Source organism: Hyla sarda, chromosome 3 (genome assembly GCF_029499605.1).
Source record: "Hyla sarda isolate aHylSar1 chromosome 3, aHylSar1.hap1, whole genome shotgun sequence".
Taxonomy (NCBI): domain Eukaryota; kingdom Metazoa; phylum Chordata; class Amphibia; order Anura; family Hylidae; genus Hyla; species Hyla sarda.
In genome coordinates, this window is record NC_079191.1 from 95,525,402 (window position 1) to 95,552,546 (window position 27,145).

The 27,145-nt window shown below is 43.1% G+C and overlaps 1 protein-coding gene across 8 annotated transcripts in view; it reads right to left on the reverse strand.

The window, feature by feature from the left end:
- The window catches only part of SNED1 (sushi, nidogen and EGF like domains 1), a 180,943-nt gene that overhangs the window by 112,658 nt on the left and 41,140 nt on the right, over nt 1–27,145 (reverse strand). For 7 of the 8 annotated variants that reach the window (XR_008891052.1, XR_008891054.1, XR_008891053.1 and 4 more), the window contains exons 2-7: nt 18,546–18,833; nt 13,956–14,096; nt 10,999–11,161; nt 3,450–3,575; nt 3,206–3,319; nt 789–902 (exon numbers count right to left, since the gene is read on the reverse strand). Coding sequence is in view for 3 of the 8 variants with exons in the window: in XM_056564683.1 (XP_056420658.1) it covers nt 789–902; nt 3,206–3,319; nt 3,450–3,575; nt 10,999–11,161; nt 13,956–14,096; nt 18,546–18,833 (946 nt within the window). In the remaining 5 variants the exon portion in view is untranslated. Of the gene's footprint in view, nt 1–788; nt 903–3,205; nt 3,320–3,449; nt 3,576–10,998; nt 11,162–13,955; nt 14,097–18,545; nt 18,834–27,145 lie in introns of those variants that run through there. The other variant, XR_008891055.1, reaches the window with a different exon arrangement.

The following is a 27,145-nucleotide window of genomic DNA, read 5'->3' on the forward strand; positions in this document are numbered from 1 at the left end:
TTTTAATAGAAGTAATTTACAAATCTTTTTAACTTTCTGGAGCCAGTTGATTTAAAAAAAATAAGTTTTCCACAGGAGTACCCCTTTAACAAAATGTATATTTTTATACATTTTTAAACAGGGATCAATTTATGTGGGCAGGCAGAGAACTAACAATCTAGCCGGCAATAATAAAATGTAGAAAGGGGCAATTTAATTATAAAAATAATATATTTTATATAATTAATTTTGTAAAACTTTTTATTAAAAATGTATTTTAATTATGTTTTTTCCTGGAACACCCATTTAAATAAGCTTTTCACAAACTTTAAAAACAGCACCATGCCAGTTCTCAGGCTGTGTGTGGTATTACAACTCAGCTCCATTTATTCAAAGCAATTTCAATACCACACACGCAAACCTTGGACAAGAGTGGCACAGTTTCTGGAAGAAAGCAGCTATATTTTTCTAATCCTGGATAACCCCTTTTAAGCCCTGTCCTGGGAAAACCCCCAAATTCCCAATTTTTACAGTGCTTGCTATTTCCCACCCCTTTGACTTCTAGGTTTTTAGGATTGTCCAACTGACCCCAACTTTTTCAGCATATTTAATAAAGAACAAAGTGAGAAAGTATAAGCAGTTCCTGAGAAGCTAATTCCAAAGCACCAAAACCAAAATGGCTGCCCTTCCTGATGTCCCTTTGAGAATACCAACTGTATATAAAATAAATATGAGTATCACACTTCTAATTTACTAATATATGATTGTTTTACATTCTTTATGGAATTTTTCCTTTAAACCCTTCTTACCTGTCTCACACTGATTCCCTGTATATCGGGGGTGGCATTGGCACACTGCAATCCCATGGTAAACATGGCAGACTCCTCCATTCCAGCATTCCTTGCCAGTGCAGGGCGATACCTCTAGGATTAAAACAACAGGCAGGAACTAAACTGCCATAAATCTCTTTAATGTCAGAAATATATGGAAATCACTATTGTATACAAATGGGAAAAGATTGATAGACCAAAGAAAGTAGCTGAGCAGAAAACATCTGCCTACAGGATGACTGATCAGCAGAACATCTCATCTTCTTTTACTTCTTACTCTATGTTTTAGATTAGAATTTAAGAAATAATGGAGCTTTGCAAATTCTTGTATTAGAACTATTTTTGTGGATGTTTGATATATCATAAATATCTAACTGGTGGGGGGGGAGGGGTGTCTGACTGCTAAACTGCTCAGACTTTAACCACTTAACGACAAAGGACGTAAATGTACATTCTGGGACGGAGGTACTTCGCGCCCCCAGGACGTACATTTACAACCTGTACATGACCGCGAGCATCGGAGCGATGCTCAGGTCATGTACGGCAGGTCCCGGCTGCTGATAGCAGCCAGGGACCCGCCGGTGATGGCCAACATCCGCGATTAACCCCTCAGATGCTGTGATCAATACAGTTTGCGGCAGTGTGGCTACAGTTTTAGATGATCTGATCGCCCGCGGGGATCAGATCAGCTAACATGGTGGACGGAGGTCCCCTCACCCGCCTCTGCCGCCTTCCCAGCTTCTTCTGCTCTGGTCTGAGATCGAGCAGACCAGAGCAGAAGATCGCCGATAATACTAATGAGTGCTATGCCCTATGCCTAGCACTGAACAGTATTAGCAATCTAATGATTGCTCTAAATAGTCCCCTATGGGGACATGAAAAGTGTAAAAAAAAAATAAAATTAGAAAAATCCCCTCCCCCAATAAAAATGTAAATTGTCCCTTTTTCTGCATTTTACCCCCAAAAAGTATAAAAAAATAAAAATTTATAAACATATTTGGTATCGCCACGTGCATAAATGTCCGAACTAAAGATGAGTGAAGTTACAGTGATTCGATTCTGCAAGAACCTCACGGCTCGGCGGTTGCTGACTTTACCCTGCATAAATTAGTTCAGCTTTCAGGTGCTTCGGTGGGCGAGAAAATGTGGATACAGACCTAGGAAAGAGTCTCCAGCCACCGGAGCACCTGAAAGCTGAACTCATTTATGAAGGCTAAAGTCAGCAAATGCTAAAGTCAGCAGCTGCTGAGCCGCGAGGCTCGAAGTACTGTAACTTTGTTCATCTCTAGTCCGAACTATTAAAATATAATGTTGATGATCCTGTACGGTGAACGGCGTGAACGTAAAAAAAAAATTTTTTTTAAGTTTTTAAAAAATGCAGCTTTTTTGTCACATTTTATAAAAAAAAAAATGTTTTTATTATTAAAAGTTTTATATACACAAATGTGGTATAAAAAAAAAAAAAAAAAAGTACATATCCCGGCGCAAAAAATTAGCCCTCATACCGCTGCTTATACAGAAAATGAAATAGTTATAGTTTGTCAAAATAGAGGTATTTTAAACGTACGAATTTGGTTAAAAATGTTAGCAATAAAAGAAAAGTATATAACCATGGGTATCATTTTAATCAAATTGACCCACAGAATAAAGAACACGTCATTTTTACCATAAATTGTACGGCATGAAAACCAAACCTTCCACAATGTGCAAAATTTGGGTTTTCTTTGAATTTCCCCACAAAATGGGCTTGGTCCTTTAGGGGTTAAAGGAGACAGATCACACATGTAACTCAAACTGGCAGAGATCAACAACTGGTCGCCCCATCACATTAGTCAGTGTCCTTAAAGTGTATCTGTAAAGTTATAAAACTTCCTGCAGATGGTTTATTTACAGTAATACAAGTAAACTCCTAAAATAATTGTATTACAATAAGTGCAGCGCACTGGTTTTCTTCCTTGTTCCGCAGTGTCTCCTTATGTGGATGCTCTTGCTACTTGTGCAGTATATGCTCATTGTCTAGGGGAATCTGTAACAAGCAATTATTGCTGCTGGCTACGGATTCTACATTGAAGCAGGGCATGTTTTCAAAATCATTCCGGAAAAATGACATTTACTTGGCTGGTACTGTTATCTACTGTGGATTTTCTGCACTGAAAATCTGCAGCAAATTTGTCTAGTGTACATTTACCCTTATGGACACCCTCAGAACCACAAAGTGCCCAGAAGATAATGACAGGCATCATTTATTTATTTATTTTTATTACAACCAGAAATAATTCCAGAATTAAGGGCTGAATGGTTCTTTAATGTACAGTAAGTTATAAATAAGTAACATATTGTAGTATGCCAAGTAGCATGCAAGATGCCTGTAATTGAACAACCGGTTCTGAAATTACCTGTCTCACACAATGGTCCGGTAAAGTCTGTGGTACATCTACAGGAGAAGGATCTGGGTTTATCCACACAGGTGCCGCCATTTTGACATGGCTGAGAGAAGCATCTTCCCATATCTGCAAGATAATATGTACATCATTCTAAGGACGTATAAGACAGGAAGAGTCTTTTGTATAATAGTCATATAATCATTTACAATGCTGTAGTGATGGGAAAAACTATTTATAAAGAGACATTATTTATTACCAATATGGCAGTGTTTCCCAGTGAAGCCACTTAGACAAGAGCACGTGTAAGAGGGGTTCCCAGTCACACAGTCATCAATACATCGGCCACCATTGCGGCAGGGGCGCAGGGTCCAGCAAACAGAGGCTGAAAATGAAGAAAGTATGAAACATCATTACATCCAGTGGTGCCTATGTCCACAACATACTTCACAACCAATTTTTTCATATAACTCAAGTGCATCGGAATTACAAAAAGCAACTTGTCACATAGTTGTAATCTTACTATTTTGTGTACAGCAGGTATGTAGACCAGTGGGTGCCTCCGCAGATAAATGGGCGCTGTCACCAACACTTTTTTTTTTTCATATGTTGTAGGACTTATGTACTACAACATATCTCTAATATACTTTTATTATTATTATTATTTTTATTAAAATGGTTTATTTTACATTTGAAAACCGGCCCCTAGGGGTCTCCCTCCTATTGGCCGGCTGCAGCCTGGCGACACGTCACGCTTGAATTCGGACCGATGCCGGACGGGAAATCGGTCCTAATTCATTCAGCCTGCGCTCGCTCCCTGCCTGTCAATCAGACAGGTGGGAGCGAGCGCAGTGAACGCATGGACTGCGCACATTGGCTGCCTAGATTCGCGCGCAGCCTGTCCCCGCCCCCGGCATGTAATCATCAGTGTGCCTCCAGCTGCTGCAAAACTACAACTGCCAGCATGCCCATAAAGCTGTTGGCTGTACGGGCATGCTTGGAGTTGTTGTTTAGCAGCAGCTGTAGGCACACTGATGATTAGTAATCAATGTTCATAAAACAGTGTGCCTACGGTTTTTTATAAAGTCCATTATATGCAAAATCTCGGTCCCGGGTCCCGGCAGGTGTATATATTCATTACCCTAATCACTCAGAGGTGACTAATCTCTGACTAATCGCCCAAAATGTAAAGGTCAAGAACAGGGAAAGGAGTGAGATCGAAAAATTATTTGCTTATTTTATTTCCTAAATAAGAATCAAATAGTTAATAAAATATGCAAATTAATTTTGGGGATACATTTCTTGCATTATATGTCATTCCACAGAAGAATTCAGTGAGGAAATTTTCCTTGCTGAGTTTTCTCAGTGTGAAGCTATACAAGTCTATGGAGGGGAAGGAGGGAACGCAAGACAAGCAATATATGTCTATGGAGGGGGAGGAGAGAGTTCAAGACAAGCAATAAAAGTTTATGGAGGGGGGAAGAAGGGAGCTCAAGACAAGCAATACAACTCTATGGAGAGGGAGGAGCTCAAGACAAGCAATACATGTCTATAGAGGGGGAGGAGTGAGCTCATGCCATGCAATACAAGTCTATGGAGGTGGGAGCTCAAGACAAGCAATACAACTCTATGGAGGGGGAGGAGCTCAAGACAAGCAATACATGTCTATAGAGGGGCAGGAGGGAGCTCATGACAACCAATACACATCTATGGAGGGGGGAGGAAAGAGCTCAAGATAAGCAATAAAAGTTAATGGAGGGGGAAGAAGGGAGCTCAAGACATGCAATACAACTCTATGGAGGGAGAGGAGCGAGCTCCAGACAAGCAATACAAGTCTGTCAAGGGGGGAGGAGGGAGCTCAAGACAAGCAAAACAAGTCTATGGAGGGGGAGGAGGGAGCTTAAAACAAGCAATACAAGTCTATGGAGGGGGAGGAGGGAGCTTAAAACAAGCAATACAAGTCTATGGAGGGGGGAGGAGGGAGCTCAAGACAAGTATTACAAGTCTATGGAGGGGGGAGGAGGGAGCTCAAGACAAGCAATACAAGTCTATGGAGGGGAAAGAGGGAGCTAGAGACAAGCAATACAAGTCTATGGAGGGGGGGGGAGGGAGCTCAAGAGAAGCAATACAAGTCTATGGAGTGCAAGAAGGGAGCTCAAGACAAGCAATACAAGTCTATGGAAGAGGGAGGAGGGAGCTCTGCCCTCCAGCTCTATAAGAACTGAAAATTAAAGTGAAGCCTTCAGAACAGAAATCTGCTGGAAAGAAAAAACATATACAAGTTATATAATTTCCAGAAATAGTGCTGCTTCTCATGTACACACACTGGGTGGCTTATCATGAAAAGTCACCTAAAAAATGACAGGCATGCTTTAAGAGCTCGTCCACACAATGGAATTCTGCTTACAGCAGTCTCCAGCCCATAGGCTAGATTTCCACTTGGGTTTTTTTCTGGAAGTTTTTTTTGAAAACTGCCTGTGCAGTTTGAGCCAAAGCCAGGAGTGTATTAAAAAGGAATAGGAAGGACTTACACTTAGGCTATATATATATATATATATATATATATATATATATATATATATATATATACACACACACACACCAAAGGAGAGATGGATGATGCACAGTGATGACTTTCCAAGTCAGGCGGGTGCTCAGTCCTCAAAGTCTAACCAAGGTCCATCTGTAGAGATGAAAGGATGGTGGAAGACGGCACTCCAAAATGGTTTTGAAAACAAGTGGTGGTTTATTCACCCATACATTACCAGTATTATATGGGTGAATAAACCGCCACTTGTTTTCAAAAAATTTTGGGAATGCCATCTTCCACCATTCTTTTATATATATATATATATATATATATATATATATATATATATATTTATATTGTCTTCAGCTACAAGAAGTTGAACTGTCAATAGTCACATGGTACACAACAGTTCACCCTGGGGCCATTAAGAATTAAATTGCTTATCGATAAAAACATTTCTGACTTGGCCACAACATATAAACCCAACCTAACACAGACCCGTAAGTAGTCTGTGCACGAAGCATCCCCTTAGTGATTTCAGAATCCAATTTTTTATTGTAGCACCTAAAGTGGCACAATCGGAAAAAGCATCAGAATACAAATTATTGTGCACCCTTGCTACAAACAAGCCTCCTCCCATACATTCTGCAGATTAGGCACAAATTGCAGTCTGTTACCACAGAGACATATATAGTCTTCGATGCAATGATCAGTCATGACGTTAAAACCACTTGCCAAATACTATATAGGCCCCAAAACAGCTGCCAAAACAGCTCTGAGCTTTTCTGACACGGACTTCACAAGACATCTTAAAGGGGTACTCCGCTGCTCAGCATTTAGGACAAACTGTTCCAAACGCTGGAGCTGGGAGCTTGTGACGTCATAGCCCGTCCCCTCATGACATCACGCCCCACCCCCCTCAATGCAAGTCTATGGGAGGGGGCGTCACGCCCCCTCCTATAGACTTGCATTGAGGGGGTGGGGCATGCGTCATGGTGGGGGGGCTATGGCGTCACGCGCTCCTGGCGCCGTCTCCAGCGTTCGGAACAGTTTGTTCCAAATGCTGAGCAGCGGAGTACCCCTTTAAGGTGTGCCTTTCTTGAGTCAGACTGCTCATCCGGAATTTGTAGTGAATTGGAAAAATATAAAATAACCCTTTAATTTTTGCAGTACAGTATGTATTATCCGGCTGAAAGATACCACTGCCACTAGACAATACCCTTTTCTTGCCATGAACAGGTGCACTTGGTTAGCAACATTGTATGAATAGGTCGTATGTGTCAAAGTAACATTCACACGAATGCCAAGACCCAAAGTTTCCCAGAAGAAAATTGCCCAGGGCATCACACTGCCTCAATGGACTTGCCTTCTTTTACACAGTAAGAACAGTATGCGCCTACACAACCCTACAGACAGCAACCTGCAAGGCACTGTTGGGGAGATTTATCAAAACCTGTGCGGAGCAAAGTGGTGCAGTTGCCCATCACCAACCAGATCGCTTCTTTCAATTTTAAAGAGGCCTCTGAAAGAAGCGATCTGATTGGTTGCTATGGGCAACTGCACCACTCTTGCCCTGCACAGGTTTTGATAAATGCCCCCTTGTGTGTTGTGAATCCTTTCTATCATAACTAGCATTACCTTTAGCATTAATTTGTCCTACTGTAGGTCGTCTGTAGCATCAGACCAGACAAGCTAACCTTTACTCCCCACATGGCTCAATTAGTTTTTGGCACCAATGACCCGGACCTGTTTGGTAGCTACTAACCACTGCATACCATAAACACCCTGCCATTTTGGAGATGCTCTGACCCAGTTGTCTAGACAGCACAAGTTGGCAATAGTCAGAGTTACCCAGAATCCTACACATGCCCATGTTTGCTGCTTCCAACACTTGAACTTCTAAAACTTGCTGCCTAATATATCCCACCCCTTCACTGATTTTGATGTACAGTGGTCCCTCAAGTTACAATATTAATTGGTTCCAGGACGACCGTTGTATGTTGAAACCATCGTATGTTGAGACCAGAACTCTATGGAAACCTGGTAATTGGTTCTGAAGCCACCAAAATGTCATCCAAAAATAGGAAAAAGTGAGGATTAAAGAAAAATAAGTAGATAACTAATATAGATAAAGCAAATCCTTACATATAAAAGTAATAATGTAAGGAGCTGTAAATCACTGTCTATGTCAGTGCTTCCCAACCAGGGTACCTCCAGCTGTTGAAAAACTACAACTCCCAGCATACCCGGACAGCCTTCGGCTGTCCGGGCATGCTGGGAGTTGTAGTTTTGCAACAGCTGGAGGCACCCTGGTTGGGAAACACTGGTCTATGTAGAGGACAGGAGCTTCTTCAGGGTCCAGTACAGTACACGCAGTGTCCTAAAAAAGTAAAATGGAGCTGCACTTACTTGGTGTCCAAAGGAGCAGCTAACTGTGACATTAGTTAAAGGGGTATTCCAGGCAAAACCTTTTTATATATATATATATATATATATCAACTGGCTCCAAAAAGTTTAACAGATTTGTAAATTTCTTCTATTAAAAAATCTTAATCCTTCCTATAGTTATTAGCTTCTGAAGTTTTCTGTCTAACTGCTCAATGATGATTTCACGTCCCAGGAGCTGTGCATGATGGGAGAATATCCCCATAGGAACTGCACAGCTCCCGGGACGTGAGTCATCAGAGAGCAGTTAGACAGAAAGCAACAACTCAACTTCAGAAGCTAATAACTATTGGAAGGATTAAGATTTTTTTAAATAGAAGTAATTTACAAATCTGTTTAACTTTCCAGAGCCGGTTGATATATAAAAAAAATTTTTGGCCTGGAATACCCCTTTAAGAGTAGTACTGAACATGTAATACCTCCCTGTACTGTAGGGAGCGCTACCAGACAGGAATGCAGTGCATGCGCTTCAGTACTACAGTGCATGCGCTAATACAGGGGTTTTACCAGTGAATATCCATTCTGATTGGTCGGTTCTTCCAGCCATTGACAAGTTTCACAGATCTGGACTGTCTGTAGCATTGTATGTTGAGTCTGGTTTAAAGTTACAATGGTCCAGAAAATACCATTGTATGTTGAAACTATTGTATGTTGAGGCCATTGTAAGTTGAGGGATCACTGAATCATAACAATAAAAAAGGATGAAAAGGTGGACACAGACTATTCAGGTTAGTTGTTAAAGGGGTAGTCCAGTGGTGAAAAACTTATCTCCTATCCTAAGGATAGGGGATAAGTTTGAGATCGCAGGGGGTCTGACCGCTGGGGCCCCCTGCCATCTCTCTGTACGGGGGCCAGGCTCTCCGGCCAGATATCGGGTGTCGACCCCCGCACGAAGCGGCGGCTGACAGACCCCCTCAATACATCGCTATGGCAGAGCCGGAGATTGTCGAAGGCAGCGCTCCGGCTCTGCCATAGAGTTGTATTGAGGGGGCGTGTCGGCCGCCGCTTCGTGCGGGGGCCGACACGCCCCCTTCGCGCGGGCAGCCGGGGCCCCGTACAGGAGATTGCTAGGGGCCCCAGCGGTCGGACCCTGCGCGATCTGCAACTTATCCCCTATCCTTAGGATAGGGGATAAGTTGCTCACCACTTGTTCACTACTGGACTACTCCTTTAATCACACCCATGGATGGCCTATTTTTTTGGATAAAATATGTTGACCACTGGGAACTGGGTCAATGACATTTCCATCAGAGCCTGTCAGTATAGCTGAAAGATGACAAAGTATCAGTCATCTTACTGTATTTTACGCCTTGACGGAGGTCAATCATAAATCATACACTGTTGTGCCTGCTGCCTCGTACCCCTAAATAATTGCTTCATGTGTGCCCAGGAATATTACTGCTCACAAATATATCTTTTTCAGAAGAAAACAGTGCACAAATTAAAATTCCTCACTATAAGCTAAGATTTTTTTTTTTTTACTTCTCGGTTCTACAATGCCAGAAGAAAAGACATTTTGTTTCTTATATGTATATTTGTTTTTCATTGAATCCGAAGTCAAATATTTTTAAACAGAAGCTTGGTTCCTTGGCATAGGCTGAAGTCAATATTTACTTATTGGTGGATTCCAGAACTCCCAACAATGGAACACAACATTCCATTTCAATGGGCAGTAATGTGTTGCCCAGATGTGTTGGCATTTTAAGGATTAGCAAGGTTTAAACCTGGCTGTTTTTGGGGCAGTATAAGGCTTCCTCTATTCAACTTTGGAGCTAATAAATTGTTTGACTGTAGCTCAGTTCCTTGTCAGCCATTTCATTCTGCCTAGAAGTTGCACTTCCTAATGTGGGAGAATATAATTTACATTTATCCACATTATAAATGTTGTCTTTAAAATATAAATGTCAAAATGAAATAATGTGAAGCTTAACATACTATGGCATTTCTTCCAGGAGAGTGCAGGCAATCAGCGTTTATTTAGTCACTCAAATAACCCTCCGTATTTCTCCTCCAAAATAAATAAATCACCAGTAAATGTACTGTAGGTCAATGAGTTCTTCTTCTCATTCATATTGTTAAAAAAAAAGCCATTTGGTTCTACCTGCATGCGGGAAAGTGTAGTGATGTCCAATATGGCCTCCATTAAAGGAGAAGTCCAGTCTAAAAAAAACATATCCCTTATTTTAAGGATAGGGGACAAGTGTCTGATCGCGGGGATCCCCCCACCCGCGATCTCCTGCCCGACACCCCTGCTCTCTGCATCATGAATGAAGTCTGTTGACCACAGCCAATGGGAGAGCCAGAGATACACCAACACTTTCTCCCACTCTCCCATCCCAGGAGAGTGCGTGTAGGCCAGCACTGCGTGGCGTGGTTGACACACTTCATTCACGTGGATAGCCGGGCACCAGGGAGGAGATCGCGGGACGGTCCCAGTGGTTGAACCTTTTGCGATCTGACACTTGTCCCATATCTTGCGCATAGGGAATACGTTTTGCTTAGACTGGACAAGTTATTTTTAGAGGTTCCAACAAAGACTGAATACTACAGTATATTATTTGATATTAGCATCTAGCATGGATCCCACCCACTGGTTACGGTGCAATACATAATGATTGTCACCCAACATAACTGAATAGGATAGAAAAATACGGTAAGTAAAATCAAGGATTGGTGTTTTTTTTTTTTTATTCCAAAATAAACATTGGGCTATGGTTAATAGGGTAGGAATTAAAAATATATATGACACAGAAGCAGGCAACCAGCTCTAAATTCACACGAAGGAGAATTAGGCTGTGACATGACTACAATGCTATGTTCTGGTGTCACGTACTTGCATTACTGCATCCCCCAACCTGCACATGGTTGTTGTCGATTCGAAAAACCCAACGTCCAGGAATTCCTACATTAGTGGTGTTTCCAATCCCTGCAATATCATCCGTGCGAGAGCCTGGAATATTAAAATACCTATAGCCATCTCCTGCATTGAAGCCTGCCTAGGAGACAAAGAAGAGTGAATTATGAGACACAATAAAGAAATCTATGCAAAATAAAAGGACAAAATAAAAAATCCCACCACATACAGAAAACATATTCATAGAAGTCAATTTTGGCCTTTATTCACATGTTACTGCTGGGTGGAACTGTGCAGACCTCTACGCTATTCCACAGAGCAGAATCCTGCTATGTACTAAGTTATTTTCTTTCCTATGGTCAGTATTCTCTGGACAGGTCATCAATATCACATCATTGGAGTCTCCACATCCAGCATTCCCACTGATCAGCTGTTTGCCAAAGCCATTCTGCCCACATACTCAGAGACAAAGAGCCAGGAGCAGACCGCTTCATACATGGAGTAATGGTGATTTTGTGTTACTGCAACTCAGCTCCTACGGACATATATGAGAGCTGAATTGTAGTAACCCAGTATGGCCACTAAACAATGTACAGTGACCCCTCGACCTACGATGGCCTGGACACAGGCCCGTCGGAAGAGGACAGGCAAACCAAGCAATTGCTTGGGGCCCCGAGCTGGCCTGGGGCCCGGAAGCAGAGCCTGTGTTTGCCTGTCCTCCTTCCCTATCCCGTTCAGCAGGCAGCTCGCCCTGTCGGCCTGCCGGGCCAGCAGTGCTAGACCTTGTCTGGAGCGGGAGGCAGAGACTGAAGTCGCTGCCTCCGGCTCCTTTTTGTGACCCGCCCCGACTCCCCTCCGGTCCGGACTTCGTACGTTCGTGCATCACATGACGTGACTGTGCGCGTCGTGTGGCGTTAGTTACATTTCAGTGACTCTGACTGGGGTGAGTACCCCTAACTACTTGCCTACTGGGTCTGGGGGAGGGGAGGGGTTTAGTCGGAGGTACTACCTGCCTATTGGGGGGAAGGGGGTTAATCTGGGGTACTACCTTCCTACTGGGGGAGGAGGGGGTTAATCTGGGGGTACTACCTGCCTACTGGGGGGGGTTAATCTGGGCCCCCCCCCCCCCCAGTAGTCAGGTAGTACACCCAAATTAACCCCCTCCCCCCAGTAGGAAGGTAGCACCCCCAGATGAACCCCCTCCTGGGGTACAGGGGGTACTACCTGCCTACTGGGGGGGGTGTTAATCTGCGGTACTACCTTCCTACTGGGTGAGGGGGGAGTTAATCTGGGCCCCCCAGTAGTCAGGTAGTACACCCAGATTAACCCCTTCCCCTCCAGTAGGAAGGGAACACCCCCAGATGAGCTGGCTCCTGGGGTACAGGGGGTACTACCTGCCTACTGGGGGGGGGGGTTAATCTGGTGGTACTACCTGCCTACTGGGGGGGAGGGGGTTAATGTGGGGGTGCTACATGCCTACGGGGGTTAATCTGGGGGTACTACCTGCCTGCTGGGGGGAGGGGGTTAATCTAGGGGTACAACCTGCCTACTGTGGGGAGGGGGTTAATCTGGGGGTACTACATTGTATCGAATATACATTAAACATTTGCAAAAAACACCACTGTACCATACAGTTTGTATGGTACAGTGGTGTTTTTCGCAAATGTTCATTTATTGAAAATGTTCAAATTTCATGCACATTAAATGCAACAGCAGTATTTGCACAGTGTAAATACTGCTGTTGCATTTAATGTGCATGAAAATTGCAATGTTGACCTCCTTTTTTATTTATATAAATTGTGGGTAAACTTAAACTGTATGGCTATGCTGTGGTTCCTGTAGGCTTTGAGTGGGGGGGCCCCTCCATGTCTATTTTGCTTGGGGCCCCCAAATCCCTTCAAAAGGCCCTGCCTGGACATACGATCATTTCAACATGCGGTGGCCTCTCAGAGTTGTAGGAAGCATCAACATACAAAGCTTTTGTATGTCGGGGCCATCGCATAAACGGCTATCCGGCAGTGCTGACTGCTTCAGCTGCCACCGGATAGCCATTTACGGTGCCCCGTGTGCTCCGCTGACGATCACTTACCTGTTCGCCGGGCTCCGGCGCGTCCTCTTCGGGATCCTCTGCATCGTCGGCACTCTGCATCGTCGTCATCACGTCGCTGTGCACACCGTCCCGTCATCCAATAGGAGCGGCATGCGTAGCGACATGATGGCGGCGACGGAGAGCGAGGATACCGGGGAAGCAGAGGCCTTGCCGAAACGTCGGGGACACCTCGGGGACGCGGACGGCGACATCCCGGGCAGCGGTGACGAGCGGTGACGGTCCGGAGCGGCGGGGACAGGTGAGTACAACTTTCTCTAACAGTGGTCTTCAACCTGCGGACCTCCAGATGTTGCAAAACTACAACTCCCAGCATGCCCGGACAGCCGTTGGCTGTCCGGGCATGCTGGGTGTTGTAGTTTTGCAACATCTGGAGGTCCGCAGGTTGTAGACCACTGTCCTATACTTTACATTGCACGGATCCCTCAACATGCGATGGTTTCAACAAACGATGGTCCGTTTGGAACGGGTTACCATCGTATGTTGAGGGACCACTGTACATAGCTGTCTGTTTCTTTATACATGAAGGTGCCACAGCTCTGGCGAACAGCTGATCTGCAGTGGTACAAGGTGTTAATATTTCATTTCCTATTGATGATCTATCCCGAGGACAGGTCATCAATTCATTTTGCCCAGGAAACCATTTGAATATCACAATGAATGGGTTTACTATATGCTCAGATTTATTTAAAATTGTATTACCGTATTCATTTTGCCAGTTTATACTTTGATTAATTGTAATGATCTAGTAAAGAAGCTCTGTTAAATTAAGAACTGAGGGTATTATGTAACAATATGTGTGCAGCGGTATGCTGATAAAATACCGTACCTGCGCAGCAATGCCACCTCTACCCCAGCTATCACCACCACTACTTGCATGTCGACCAGTCGTCCACTGTACTGTTTCATAGTTGAAGATGGTGAAGGATCGAAGTCCGTCTGTTATCAAGACAATCTGGAAGGTGTTAACCTGTAAAATCAGAATATCAATATTCAGGTATATACCTTTCCTGAGACTCTGCAGTGCAACAGTTAATAGGGTGAAATCATACAATTTATAGGGTGATTGCAAAGATGGCTACTGACAGAACATGGGTTACGGCATCTTAGGTAAAGATGATAACCTTTCCAACATTCATGCCATTAATGGTCATGTTTAACCCCTTAAAGGGGTACTCCACTGGAAAACATTTTTTTAAATCATCTGGTGCCAGGAAGTTAAACAGATTTGTAAATTACTTCCATTTATAAATCTTAACCCTTCCAGTACTTATCAGCTGCTGTATGTTCCAGAGGAAGTTCTTTTCTTTTTGAATTTCCTTTCTGTCTGACCACAGTGCTCTCTGCTGACACCTCTGTGCATTTTAAGAACTGTCCAGAGTAGCAGCAAATCCCCATAGCAAACATATCTTCACCGGATAGTTCCTAAAATGGACAGAGGTGTCAGCAGAGAGCACTGCGGTCAGACAGAAAGGAAATTCTAAAAGAAAAGAACTTTCTCTGTAGCATACAGCACCTAATAAGTACTGAAAGGATTAAGATTTTTAAATAGAAGTAATTTACAAATTTGTTTAACTTTCTGGCACCAGTTGATAAAAAAATGTTTTCCAGGGGAGTACCCCTTTAACCCCTTAACGACCAAGCCCATTTTCACCTTAAGGACCATAGCATTTTTATGCACATCTGACCACTGTCACTTTAAGAATTAATAACTCTGGGATGCTTTTACTTATGAATTTGATTCCGAGATTGTTTTTTTTGTGACATATTCTACTTTAACATAGTTTACTTGCAAAAATTTCATGAAAAATTTTGAATTTTTCTAACTTTGAAGTTCTCTGTTTGTAAGGAAAATAGATATGCCAAATAAATTATATATTGATTCACATATACAATAAGTCTACTTTATGTTTGTATCATAAAGTTGACATGTTTTTATGGCTTTAAAGTTCAGCAGCAATTTTCAAATTTTTCTCAAAATCTTCAAAATCTGAATTTTTCAGGGACCAGTTCTGTTTTGAAGTGGATTTGAAGGGCCTTCATATTAGAAATACCCCACAAATGACCCCATTATAAAAACTGCACCCATCTACGTATACAAAAGTTTGTTAATCCTTTAGGTGTTTCACAGGAATAGCAGCAAAGTGAAGGAGAAAATTCATATTTCAAATCTCCATTTTTTACAATAACATGTTCTTGTAGACCCAGTTTTTGAATTTTTACAAGAGGTAAAAGGAGAAAAATACCTTCAAAATGTGTAACTCAATTTCTCTCAAGCAAGGAAATACCTCATATGTGAACGTAAAGTGCTCTGTGGGTGCACTAGAGGGCTCAGAAGGGATTTTGGAGAGTGAATTTTGCTGAAATGGTTTTTGGGGGGCATGTCGCATTTAGGAAGCCCCCATAACAGCAAAAAAAATAAAACACATGACATACTATTTTGGAAACTACACCCCTCATGGAACGTAACAAAGGGTACCAGTGAGCCTTAACACCCCACTGGTGTTTGACGACTTTTCAGTAAAGTCGGATGTGTAAATAAAATAAAAATTTCTTCACTAAAATACAGTTCTTTTTCCCCAAATTGATCATTTTTACAAGAGGTAATAGTAGAAAATGCCCCCTCAAAAGTTGTAAGCCCATTTCTTTTGAGTATGGAAATACCCAATGTGTGGACGTAAAGTGCTCAGCGGGTGCACTACAATGCTCAGAAGAAAAGGAGTCACATTTGGCTTTTTGCAAGCAAATTTTGCTGAAATAATTTTTGGGGGCATGTCGCATTTAGGAAGCCCCTATGGTGCCAGAACAGCGGGGGGAAAAAACAACACATGGCACACTATTTGGGAAACAGCACCCCTCAAGGAACGTAACAAGGGGTACAGTGAGCCTTTACATCCCACAGGTGTTTGACAAATTTCCACTAAGGTTGGACGTGAAAATGAAAAATTAGATTTTTTCACTAAAATGCTGGTGTTACCCCAAATTTTTCATTTTCACAATGGGTAATAGTAGAAAAGGCCTCCCCAAATTTTTTACCCCATTTATTCTGAGTATGGAAATACCTCATATGTGGATGTAAAGTGCTCTGCGGGTGCACTACAATGCTCAGAAGGGAAGGAGCATCTTTGGGCTTTTGGAGAGATAATTTATTTGGAATGGAACCCGGAGGCCATGTGCATTTACAAAGCCCCCATGGTGCCCGAATAGTGGACCCCCACATGTGACCCTATTTCGGAAACTACACCCCTCACGGAATGTAATAATGGGTGCAGTGAGCATTTATACCCCACTGGCGTTTGACAGATCTTTGGAACAGTGGGCTGTGCAAATGAAAAATAAAATTTTTCATTTTCATGGCCCACTGTTCAAAAAATCTGTCAGACACCTGTGGGGTGTAAATGCTCACTGCACCTTTTGTTACATTACGTGAGGGGTGTAGTTTCCAAAATGGGTTCACATGTTGGGGGGGGGGGTCAGATTCCACTGTTCTGGCACCATGGGGGCTTTGTAAATGCACATGGCCTTCAATTCCAGACACATTCTCTCTCCAAAAGCCCAAAGGCGCTCCCTCTCTTCTGAGCATTGTGGTTCACCCGCAGAGCACTTTACATACACATATGGGGTATTTATATACTCAGAAGAAATGGTGTTACAAATTTTGGGGGGCTCTTTTCCTATTACCCCTTGTGAAAATGAAAAATTTGGGGCATTTTAGTGAAAAAATATGAACTTTTCATTTTCACATCCAACTTTAATGAAAATTCTTCCAACACCTGTGGGGTGTTAAGGCTCACTATACCTATACTATACTGTTACGTTCCATGAGGGGTGTAGTTTCCAAAATGGAGTCACATGTGGGTGTTTTTTTTTTGCGTTTATGTCAGAACCGCTGTAACGATCAGCCACCCCTGTGCAAATCACCTCAAATGTACATAGCGCTCTCACTCCTGAGCCTTGTGGTGCACCCGCAGAGCATTTAACGTCCACATATGGGGTATTTCCGTACAAATATTGTTTTTCTTTTTTCCTTTTAACTCTTGTGAAAATGAAAAGTATGGGGCAACGCCAGCATGTCAGTGTAAAAATTTTAATTTTTTACAATAACATGTTGGAGTAGACCCCAACTTTACCTTTTCATAAGGGGTGAAAGGGGAAAAAGACCTCAAAATTTGTTAGGCAATTTCTCCCGAGTACGGAAATACCCCATATGTGACCCTAAACTGTTGCCTTGAAAAACAACAGGGCTCTGAAGTGAGAGAACACCATGCGCATTTGAGGCCTAAATTAAGGATTTGCATAGGGACGGACCCTGTTGTAAGAATTTCACTTGCCTCTGATTCCAAAATTACCCTACAGAAGTGTTTCCCAAACAGGGTGCCTCTGGTAAAGTGAAAGGGAACTGTTATTTGTTGCTGTGGGCAAAATCTCTTTAGTTTTTCTCACACATATTTTAATAAATCAGGGCCAATTGGGAAGATTTATCAAAACCTGTCCAGAGGAAAAGTTGCTGAGATGCCCATAGTAACAAATCAGATCGCTTCTTTCATTTTTGAAGAGGCCTCTGAAATATACAGTCAGTAGGATGAACTATCATTAAATCCATAGCATCACTTGTTACCTCCAGATACAGTACAGTATACAGTAGTGCATTGAGCACCGCTGAACCGGAGCCTGGCCTTCCATCACTATACTGATGGAATTTCCTGCTTCTAGCAGGGCTGAGATGTGCCAATGGCTATACAAGTACTGGTACAGACTAGGCTGGCAGGAGGTATACACTGTATCTGTATAGATTACTGATTTACAGTAATCCCTTGCTGGGCTGTCCTGCCTCGCTCTACCCCCTGGCCTGCTCGTAGCAGCAATCCGCCACTCCGTGCAGACACACAGGGGCCTGCGAGTCGCCGCGAACATGCACAGTGTACTAAGACATCGAGGTAGCTCTGCAATGTCTGAGTACTCTGCGAGTGCACTCGGCAACAAGCAGACCCGTGCGGCAGCTCGTAGAGACAGATTGCCGTTGCGAGAAGGCCAAAGGGTGGGGGGCGAGGCGGGGGGTTAGGCAACAGCTGGAGGAACACTATGAGTCAGGTCACCGGCGGATCTGCACTGTAAAATACACTGCAGATCTGTTATGTGTGACCCTACCCTTATGGTGTATGCACACGTACAGTATTCTGCGCAGATTTGATGCACAGGATTTTCTGCTGTAGATTTCAATGTAAACTAAATGACTTAACAAAGCTTCAAATCCTGTGCATTAAATCTGTGCAGGATACTGTACATGTGAATAGACCCTAAGAGGTATCAATCACAATATAAAATGCTAAAAATTCCAGTATCCTCCTCCCTCAGCACCCCCCTTTTGCTGTGACTTATTGAATGTGAAGAAGAACATACATTAGTATAACTAACTCACTGGTGAATTGCCATCTCCACCATAGAATGTGACTCTGTACCAAGTAGCAATGAAGACCCAGGTAGCATTGAAGTCGGGTAACTCAGGAAAGTAAGTCTGTACATCCCGGCTGGCGTGAATCAAGTCTCTTGGGTCCTCAGTCTCCCGATAGAAAACATCCCCTCCTTTGCGGTTATCTACATCGGCCCAAAATGCTGCCACAACTCTTCGATCACCAGAAATAGGGAAAGCCACAGGAGTAAACTGAGACACCTCCCGAAGGAAAGATACAACCCCATTATTATTTACCTGAAAAACAAAAGCAAAAACATTACCGGCTATAGACGGAAGCATGCACATTACAAAGAGGTATGATAGCCATCACTATACCATGATCTGTTTACCATCAAGGCTGGGGAGTATAACCTTTTTCTTTATTTTGATTCCAGCGTGAGCAAGTACGCTACAATGCTGTTGGGCTATGCATAGCAATACAGCCTCAAATGCTGCTTGGAGTACAAAAAAATAAGGCATAGGCTATGATTCCACACAGTTTTGTTCAGCAGCATATTGAGCTTTAAAACAACCGTACAAAAACACCAACACAAATAAACAAAAAACAGACCAAAAGCCATTTGGTCTATACTATCAGTCAATATTTGTTTTTAGTTTGTTTTTATGGCACTTTTGTTTGTAAAATAAATAAATAAAAATAAATGGGCCAACATACTGTGTGCGAATACAGCCATACATTGTATTAATGCCCAAAATCCCCAGGGACTCTAGGGTCTGCATCTTTGGGTACATTGATGAGTTAAACTTAGAAATTCATAGCAAAATAGTAGTAGTCTACTTTATATAGCTTGTGAACTGACTGTCCTGCATTGGATTCAGGCCTCTTCACCTAGAAAATGAAAGTTTATAGGGAAGATTAAAGGGGTACTCCGTCCCTGAGACATCTTATCCCCTATCCAAAGGATAGGGGATAAGATGTCTCACCGCGGGGGTCCCGCCACTAGGGGAGTATCGTGACGACACGACTCTGCCCCCATGTGACGTCATCCCCCGCTATGCAAGTCTATGGGAGGGGGCGTGATGGCCGTCACGCCCCCTCCCATAGACTTGCATAGCGGGGGCAGGGGGTGACGTCACATCACGATACTCCGGCCCCGTGGTCGCCACCCAGCTGTTTGTGAGCTGGCACCGCGGCGTGCAGCTCAAACAGGAGAATGGCGAATACAAGATTGCTGGGGTCCCCAGCGGCGGGACCCCCGCGGTGAGACATCTTATCCCCTATCCTTTGGATAGGGCATAAGATGTCTCAGGGCCAGAGTACCCCTTTAACACACTGCTAGGATGGGAAAAGACATACAAAGCGGGAAAAACATATAAAGGGGATTTAGCAAAACTGGTGTTTCACATGCTGGTCTTACATAAAACTCTGATTGCACCAGTGAAGTGATAAAAATGTGACCCATAGCCGATTTTGAGCTCAGCACTCTCAGCTCTTCTCAGTGCTGATCGCTGTTAGGATTAGGGTTAGGATTAGGGGTAAAGATTAAGATTAGGGTTTACATTTAGGAATAGAGGTTGGGATTAGGGGCTAGGATTAGAGGATACGGTGTGAAAGGGAGCTGGCTGTAAAGCAGAAAAGTATGTCCCTGTGTGGAGGGTCACATTTCGCTACAGGGACACAGTTTTCTTCATTACACTGGATTCATCAAGAGGCACACTTCATCTTTGGGTGCCACATGCGCCTCACTGAAATTTATACCATCTAGAAGCTGGCATAAATTTCAGCTAAGGGCTCCTTCACACCACATTTTTGGGATATGGCAGATTGCAAACTTTGGTAGGTAAAATTTTGTACAATATCCAGTTTTCTTGCCGGACTGAAAACTGATCTGCCATGGTTTTTAGTCTGGCCATAAAACTGATACAGTTCAAAAATGAACCGACCGGAATCAACATCTGACTCCATCCGGCTTAGAAATGAATGGGGTGCGGCGAGGATACGTATACCCAAAATGTCGTGTGAATACACCCTTAAACTTAATTTTTAGCAAATCCAACGGGTGTACAAGGGCCCCTCAGCATTTTAAAAGTTGGTCTGGCAGTGTAAAACCCTCTTAATGGTCTATTCACATGTACAGTATTCTGTGCAGATTTGATGCGCAGGATTTTCTGCTGCAGATTTCAATGTAAACTGAACACAGCTTGAAATCCTGCGCATCAAATCTGCACAGAATACTGTACGTGTGAATAGACCCTAAAAGTTGCAGAGTTTTTCGCCCCCCCCTGAAAGCAGACGTAAAAGAATGATGAATTCCCCCACATACTCTATTTCAGACACTGCTAGTGGGAACTTAGGCTGCATTCACACCACGTTTTTGCACTACAGTTCCCGCATCAGGTTTTTGAGGAAAAACGGATTCCTCAAAACCTGACTAAACTGTATCAAAACGTGTGTACAAATTTTAACCCGTATACGGTTTGAAAACTGACATCTGGTTGCATCCGTTTTTTAAGAAAAAAACGTATACATTTTTAACTTTTCACTCCATTTTTAATAAAGTTTTACTTGTTTGATTGAAATTCCAAGGAAAAAAACTGTGCAAAGTCAAAAACCGTATGGTGAAAACTGGATGGAACCGTATGCCCATACAGTTCTGTACGGTTCACATTGACTCCCATGTTAAAAAAAAAATGTATATGGTTTAATACAGTTTTTCAACCGGACCTAAAACCGTGGTAGACTACGGTTTTGGGTACAGGAAAAAAAAACTGACAAAACCGTACAGGATGCAAAACGGACACAACCTGATGCATATTTTGGCATACGGTTTTCAATGGAGAGTCAATGCATACGTTTTCCAATACGGTTCCGTACGGTTTTCACATAGAAAATGTATACGGGAACTGTATTGCAAAAACGTGGTGTGAATGCAGCCTTGGATGGAGATTTATCAAGCTGTATTATAATATGACTCTCTTTGTTGCCCATAGCAACCAAGTAGTGCTTAGCTTTCATGCTCTGGTAAAATGAAAGCTGAGCTGATTGGTTACTATGGGCAGCAAAGAGAATCTTACTTAATAAATCTCCCCCTTTATTATTTACCAAAAAATTTCCCCCTTACTTGGTGATGGTATGTTTTACCTGTCGGGCTTATCACTAGTTCCCAATGTGTGATTACCTTTACACCAAAGGGGGAGATTTATCAAAACCTGTGCAAAGGAAAAGTTGCCCAGTTGCCCATAGCAACCAACCTCTTTCATTTTGAAGAGCCTTGTTATTTCTTTTGTCATTTGTCATTCTTCTGGACAGATTGTGATAAATCTCCCCCATGGAGCCTACCTGTATACTGTATATTTCATACACTGACAAGTACAGTATGTGCTATGTACCTAGCAGAAGTTCTTTTTGTAAATGATGTATGAAGGGAAATGGGGTGGAAGGGGTTAAGGGAAATGTTTGTGCAAAAAAACAAAAAATATGTCAAAATTTTAAAATTAGAAACACATTATAGGCCATTGGGACCAAATATTTGCCTGAACCCAAGATAAACTCAAATGATGATTTAAAGAATATGTTCAGCATCTGAAATAAAAAATAAGTGTAGTTTTCATTTAAAATGAAATTAAATTCTACTTCATTATTAACAACCACAAACAATGTGAAATTTAATGATGTAACTATGTGTTATTCCTTTCCATCTGCCTTCTTTCATACTCTGTTGAGTGTGCCTCCAGCTGTTGCAAAACTACAACCCCCAGCATGCTCCCTACAACTCCCACCATGCTGTTGAAGTTTTGCATCCACTGAAATCACTGGTGTAGACCACAAAGGAGACGCCGACCATACATAAACACATTAAATCATTGTAGGCTGACATTTTCCACAGGACCAGCCTACCATTTAATATATAAGTGAATAGCTGCCTCTAGACTCTTCCTCGACAGATAATGGCCGTGATTAGAGGCATTTGATAGCAAAACAAAACAAGGTCATGTATATAGTGGTGGTGGAGAAGAGGGTCAGGAGAATTTGCTTGCCAAAAAGCTATTTATAGGGGTACTCCGGTGGAAAAATAATGTTTTAATCAACTGGTGCCAGCAAGTCAGACAGAAAAGAACAACTCAACTTCCCCTGGAGCATACAACAGCTGATAAGTACTGGAAGGGTTAAGCTTTTGAAATAGAAGTAATTTACAAATCTGTATAACTTTCTGGCACCAGTTGAGTTAAAAAAAAAATTAAGGCTGCATTCACACTACATTTGTGGCAGCTAGATCTGGCAGGAGAATTTGAAGAGCATTTGCCACGGCTATCCACAACATGCACAATGATCTAATGCTTCCCTGCAACATTTATTAAACTAACAGGTCGTTAGTGTACTTTATGATCATGAAGTGCAAGCCCACTAGCCACGTCACGGCCACCTGTAAGTAGCAGGTCCCTAATGTCCCTAGCATAAAATGGCATAGCACTGAGCGGCGACCACCACCGCCGCAACACCAGTGCCCAAAGGGTCAATGACCCACTGGCAGAGAAACCCAATGCCACTCAAACTAGTCCCTGGGCCACGCCTCCCCACAGACACTGCGCCATGGCAGCAATGGACGTCACACAGCACCACACCAGTGTGAACAAGGTGTAAAAGCTCACTTACCATGTGCTCCCAGTCAGAATGGGAGGGAGGCTGCCAGAAAGGAAGGGGCCTTGTGCAGCTTCCTGATAATTTACTGTATATATGAGGGGGAGGGGCAGAGTGCAGACCAAGTAAAAACAACAAAAAGATCAAGGTGCACGTTGTGGATGTGCGACCATGTCTGTTTTTTTTCTCTAGTTGAATTCATATTGTGTTTTCTTTAGGTTTTCACTTGGTCAGCACTCTGGAACCCCCCTCAGCCCAGGCCTATATAAATTAGCAGTAAGCTGCATTAGGGCCCTATTCTTTTCTGGCAGCCTCCAGTCTCTGGCTGGGAACACATGGTGTGTGAGCTTTTTACATCTGTTCACACTGGTGCGGTGCTGTGTGGCGTCCATTGCTGCCCCGGGGCCGTGTCGGTGGGGAGGCATGGCCCAGGGACTGGTTTGAGTGGCACTGGGGCCTCTCTGCCAGTGGGTCGTTCCCCCTGTGAACACTGGTGCTGGGGCGGTGGTGGTCGCCACTCAGTGCTGTGCCATTTTATGCTAGGGAACCACTACTTACAGGTGGCCGTGACGTGGCTAGTGGGCTTGCATTTCATGATCATAAAGTACACTAACGACCTGTAAGTTTAATAAATGTTGCTGAGAAGCCTTAGATCAAGGTGCATGTTGTGGATGTGCGACCATGTCTGTTTTTTTCTATGTTGCAAAGTTTAATGCCAACCTGGATTTACATTTTTATTATATTTTTTCTAGGACACATGTACAAACATTTAGAAGCATACAGAACATATTCCTGTTTCCTGCATCCACTTAAGTGAGGTTACATCTTGTCCTACTTGGGAGAGTTCTGCGTGTATAATGTAATCCAGTCATCTCCTGCGCTCATGGGGACTATTCTCAGGGCAGCCCAAGAACATACCCCCTGCTACTCCTACACCATCCCAAATCACACTTCATTCTAATGCTCATTTTCACATCACAATTATTGCTTGAAAAATCCATTAGCCAGCAGCAAGGGAGGAAGAGCTTAATAAGTCACAGATAACTGCGCAGTCAGCGCAATCGCCCCCTCCTTTTATTTGAATAAACAAATATTATATACCATGCCGTCTCTATCATGTAAACAATTTAATCTTTGCTCATTCCTTCTGACCTTGATTAACCATTCCCAGATTTCCATGGCTCTGACACCATGAGGTTACATGAGGTCGGCCTCAGACAGCTAACATTAATATTTACATGATGCCCCAGTACACTCATTGTGCTTCCCTTAGGCATGGTCTGGTTATTCACACTCACATTGGTGGGAAAGCTCGTTCTTTAAAGGTACAGACTCAGCAAGATGATTCTGCTTGTTTATGTTTCCAAGTACCTTTAGCTTCCCTTCCCCCATACAGCTGCATGTATTTAGGGGAGATCTGAATCTTTCATCTGACAGTAATAGAAGTCAGCGTTTTGGGACATTATCAGTGACAAGCTGGAGAGCAATCTCACCATTTATACGGCACATTCAATTTTCTCAGCGTAAAAGCCTGAATTAAATGCAAAGTGAGACTTTTTTAAACAAGATGCTGAAAAAGTGCAGCTCATTGGAACGGCCCCAGTGTAGAACTTCTGCAGCTTTCTTCAGATAGAACAGCATAGAACAAGGGGAAGGATAGGATTACACTTGTTTTTCTTTTTCCTGCGTTTTTTTTTTACAGAAAAAAAACGCCAGTGCAATTTCCTGCTGTATAATCTAAGGCATGGATGAGGGTTAATTCAGACTGTGTATTTGTTTTTGTGTATTTCAGTTTTATTGGGGGGGTCTGTTTGTCTGTGTTAGTTATACAGTGACCCTCCGACCTACGATGGCCCCGACATACGATAATTTCAACATGCGATGGCCTCTCAGAGGCCATCGCATGTTGAAGGTAGCATCAACATACGATGCTTTTGTATGTCGGGGCCATCGCATAAACGGCTATCCGGCAGCGCTGACTGCTTCAGCTGCTGCCGGATAGCCGTTTACGGTGCCCCGTGTGCTCCGGTGATGGTCTCCTACCTGTCCGCGGGGCTTCGGAGCGTCCTCTTCGGGATCCCCTCCATCGCCGGCGCTCTCCTTCGTCGTCATCACATCATCCAATAGGAGCGGCGTGCGTGCATAGTGACGGCGACGGAGAGCGAGGACCCAGGGGAAGAAGTCATCCAGAGCGTCGGGGACACCACAGGGACACGGCAACAGCGATGGAGGGCGACATCCAGGGCAGCGGTGAGGGTCCGGAGCGGCGGGGACAGGTGAGTACAACTTCCTGTACTTTACATTGCACGGGTCCCTCAACATACGATGGTTTCAACAAAGGATGGTTAATTTGGAACGGATACCATCGTATGTTGAGGGACCACTGTACCTCCTTTGAAGTCAGGCACTCTGGTCCCATCATAAAACAAATTAAGATAAGTTACCATGAAAGAGGGATGGTGGTTCCTCTCCCCCCCCCCCTGTGGGGTCAGATGAATTCCCTTTTCCCTCCTACAAAGCCACTATAAAACTGAGGTTCTGGACAAACCTTTGTTCAAGCCTGTGGCAAAAGACGTCCTAAGATACAGCTGGACTCTCACTCACAAGGACTGCTATACCATTATGCTGTAAGGACTTTCTTTTTGTTTTCTGAACTTGTTGTGCTGAACTCTTTTATATATTTTTGTACCTCTATGTCATTTGTTTATTTCATATGTAGCATGGTGATACCTTTTTTCAGATTAAATGTTTAATTAATCAGCTCTGGTCTTTGATCTCTAAATATAGGAGCTCACCTTTCTGAAGGAAGCTCTAGTCAAACACGTTTATCAGTGGGTTAATTTGGTGACTTGCTGGGACTAGTAGTGGATACCCAGAGGTCTGGTGGCTTTAAAGGGGTACTCCCCTGGAAAAAAAAATGTAAATCAATTGGTGCCAGAGAGTTAAACATATTTGTAAATTACTTCTATTTAAAAATCTTAATCCTTCCAGTACTTATCAGCTGCTGTATGTTCCACAGGAAGTTCTTTTCTTTTTGAATTTCCTTTCTGTCTGACCACAGTGCTCTCTGCTGACACCTCTGTCTATTTTTGGAACTGTCCAGAGTAGGAGCAAATCCCCATAGCAAACCTTTCCTGCTCCAGACAGTTCCTAAAAAGGAACAGAGGTGTCAGCAGAGAGCACTGTGGTCAGACAGAAAGGAAATTCAAAAAGAAAAGATCTTCCTGTGGATCACACAGCAGCTGATGAGTACTGGAAGGATTAAGATTTTTAAATAGAAGTCATTTACAAATCTGGTTAACTTTCTGGCACCAGTTGATTTAAAAAATAAAAATAATATAGCAGAGATGTGAAGCGGCTCTATACAGCGCTCGCATCTCTGCACTATACTCCGCCAGTGATGTGAATAGAACATCAATCATTCATATTTTCTGCCCAGAGTGGGGATTAGCCGAATGGTTGCAGCCAATCACCGCTCTCAGAGGGAAATATGAATGAGTGATGTTCTATTCACATCACTGGCCGGCTGAAGTATAGTGCAGAGATGCAGAGCGCAGGAGAAATCCGCTCCGCATCTCTGTAATAGATAGGACAATCGCATCAGGTGTCAGAAGTGACACCTGCTGTGATCTGTCCTTAACTGCAGGTACTACTACCCCCAAAGTTAAAACCCACATGGTGTTTTTTTTTACTCCCATAGACTTCTAAATAAAAAACATGGCAGCTCAACAGGCTGCAATTTTGCAAAACCACCAATGAGCTGAAAAATGCCAAAAAAAGGGAAAAAATGCCAAAAGGATTAAAAACAACGCCAAATTGAAAAATGCAAGTGGAAATAGAATTTTGCAATTGAGAAGAAAAAAAAAACACAAAAAATTAGTTAGGGCATTTTGGCGTTCTCTCCAGGGAAGAGCGCCCATATTGCAACGTCTTCCCAAACAGGGAGCCTCAAATTGTTGCTAAACTA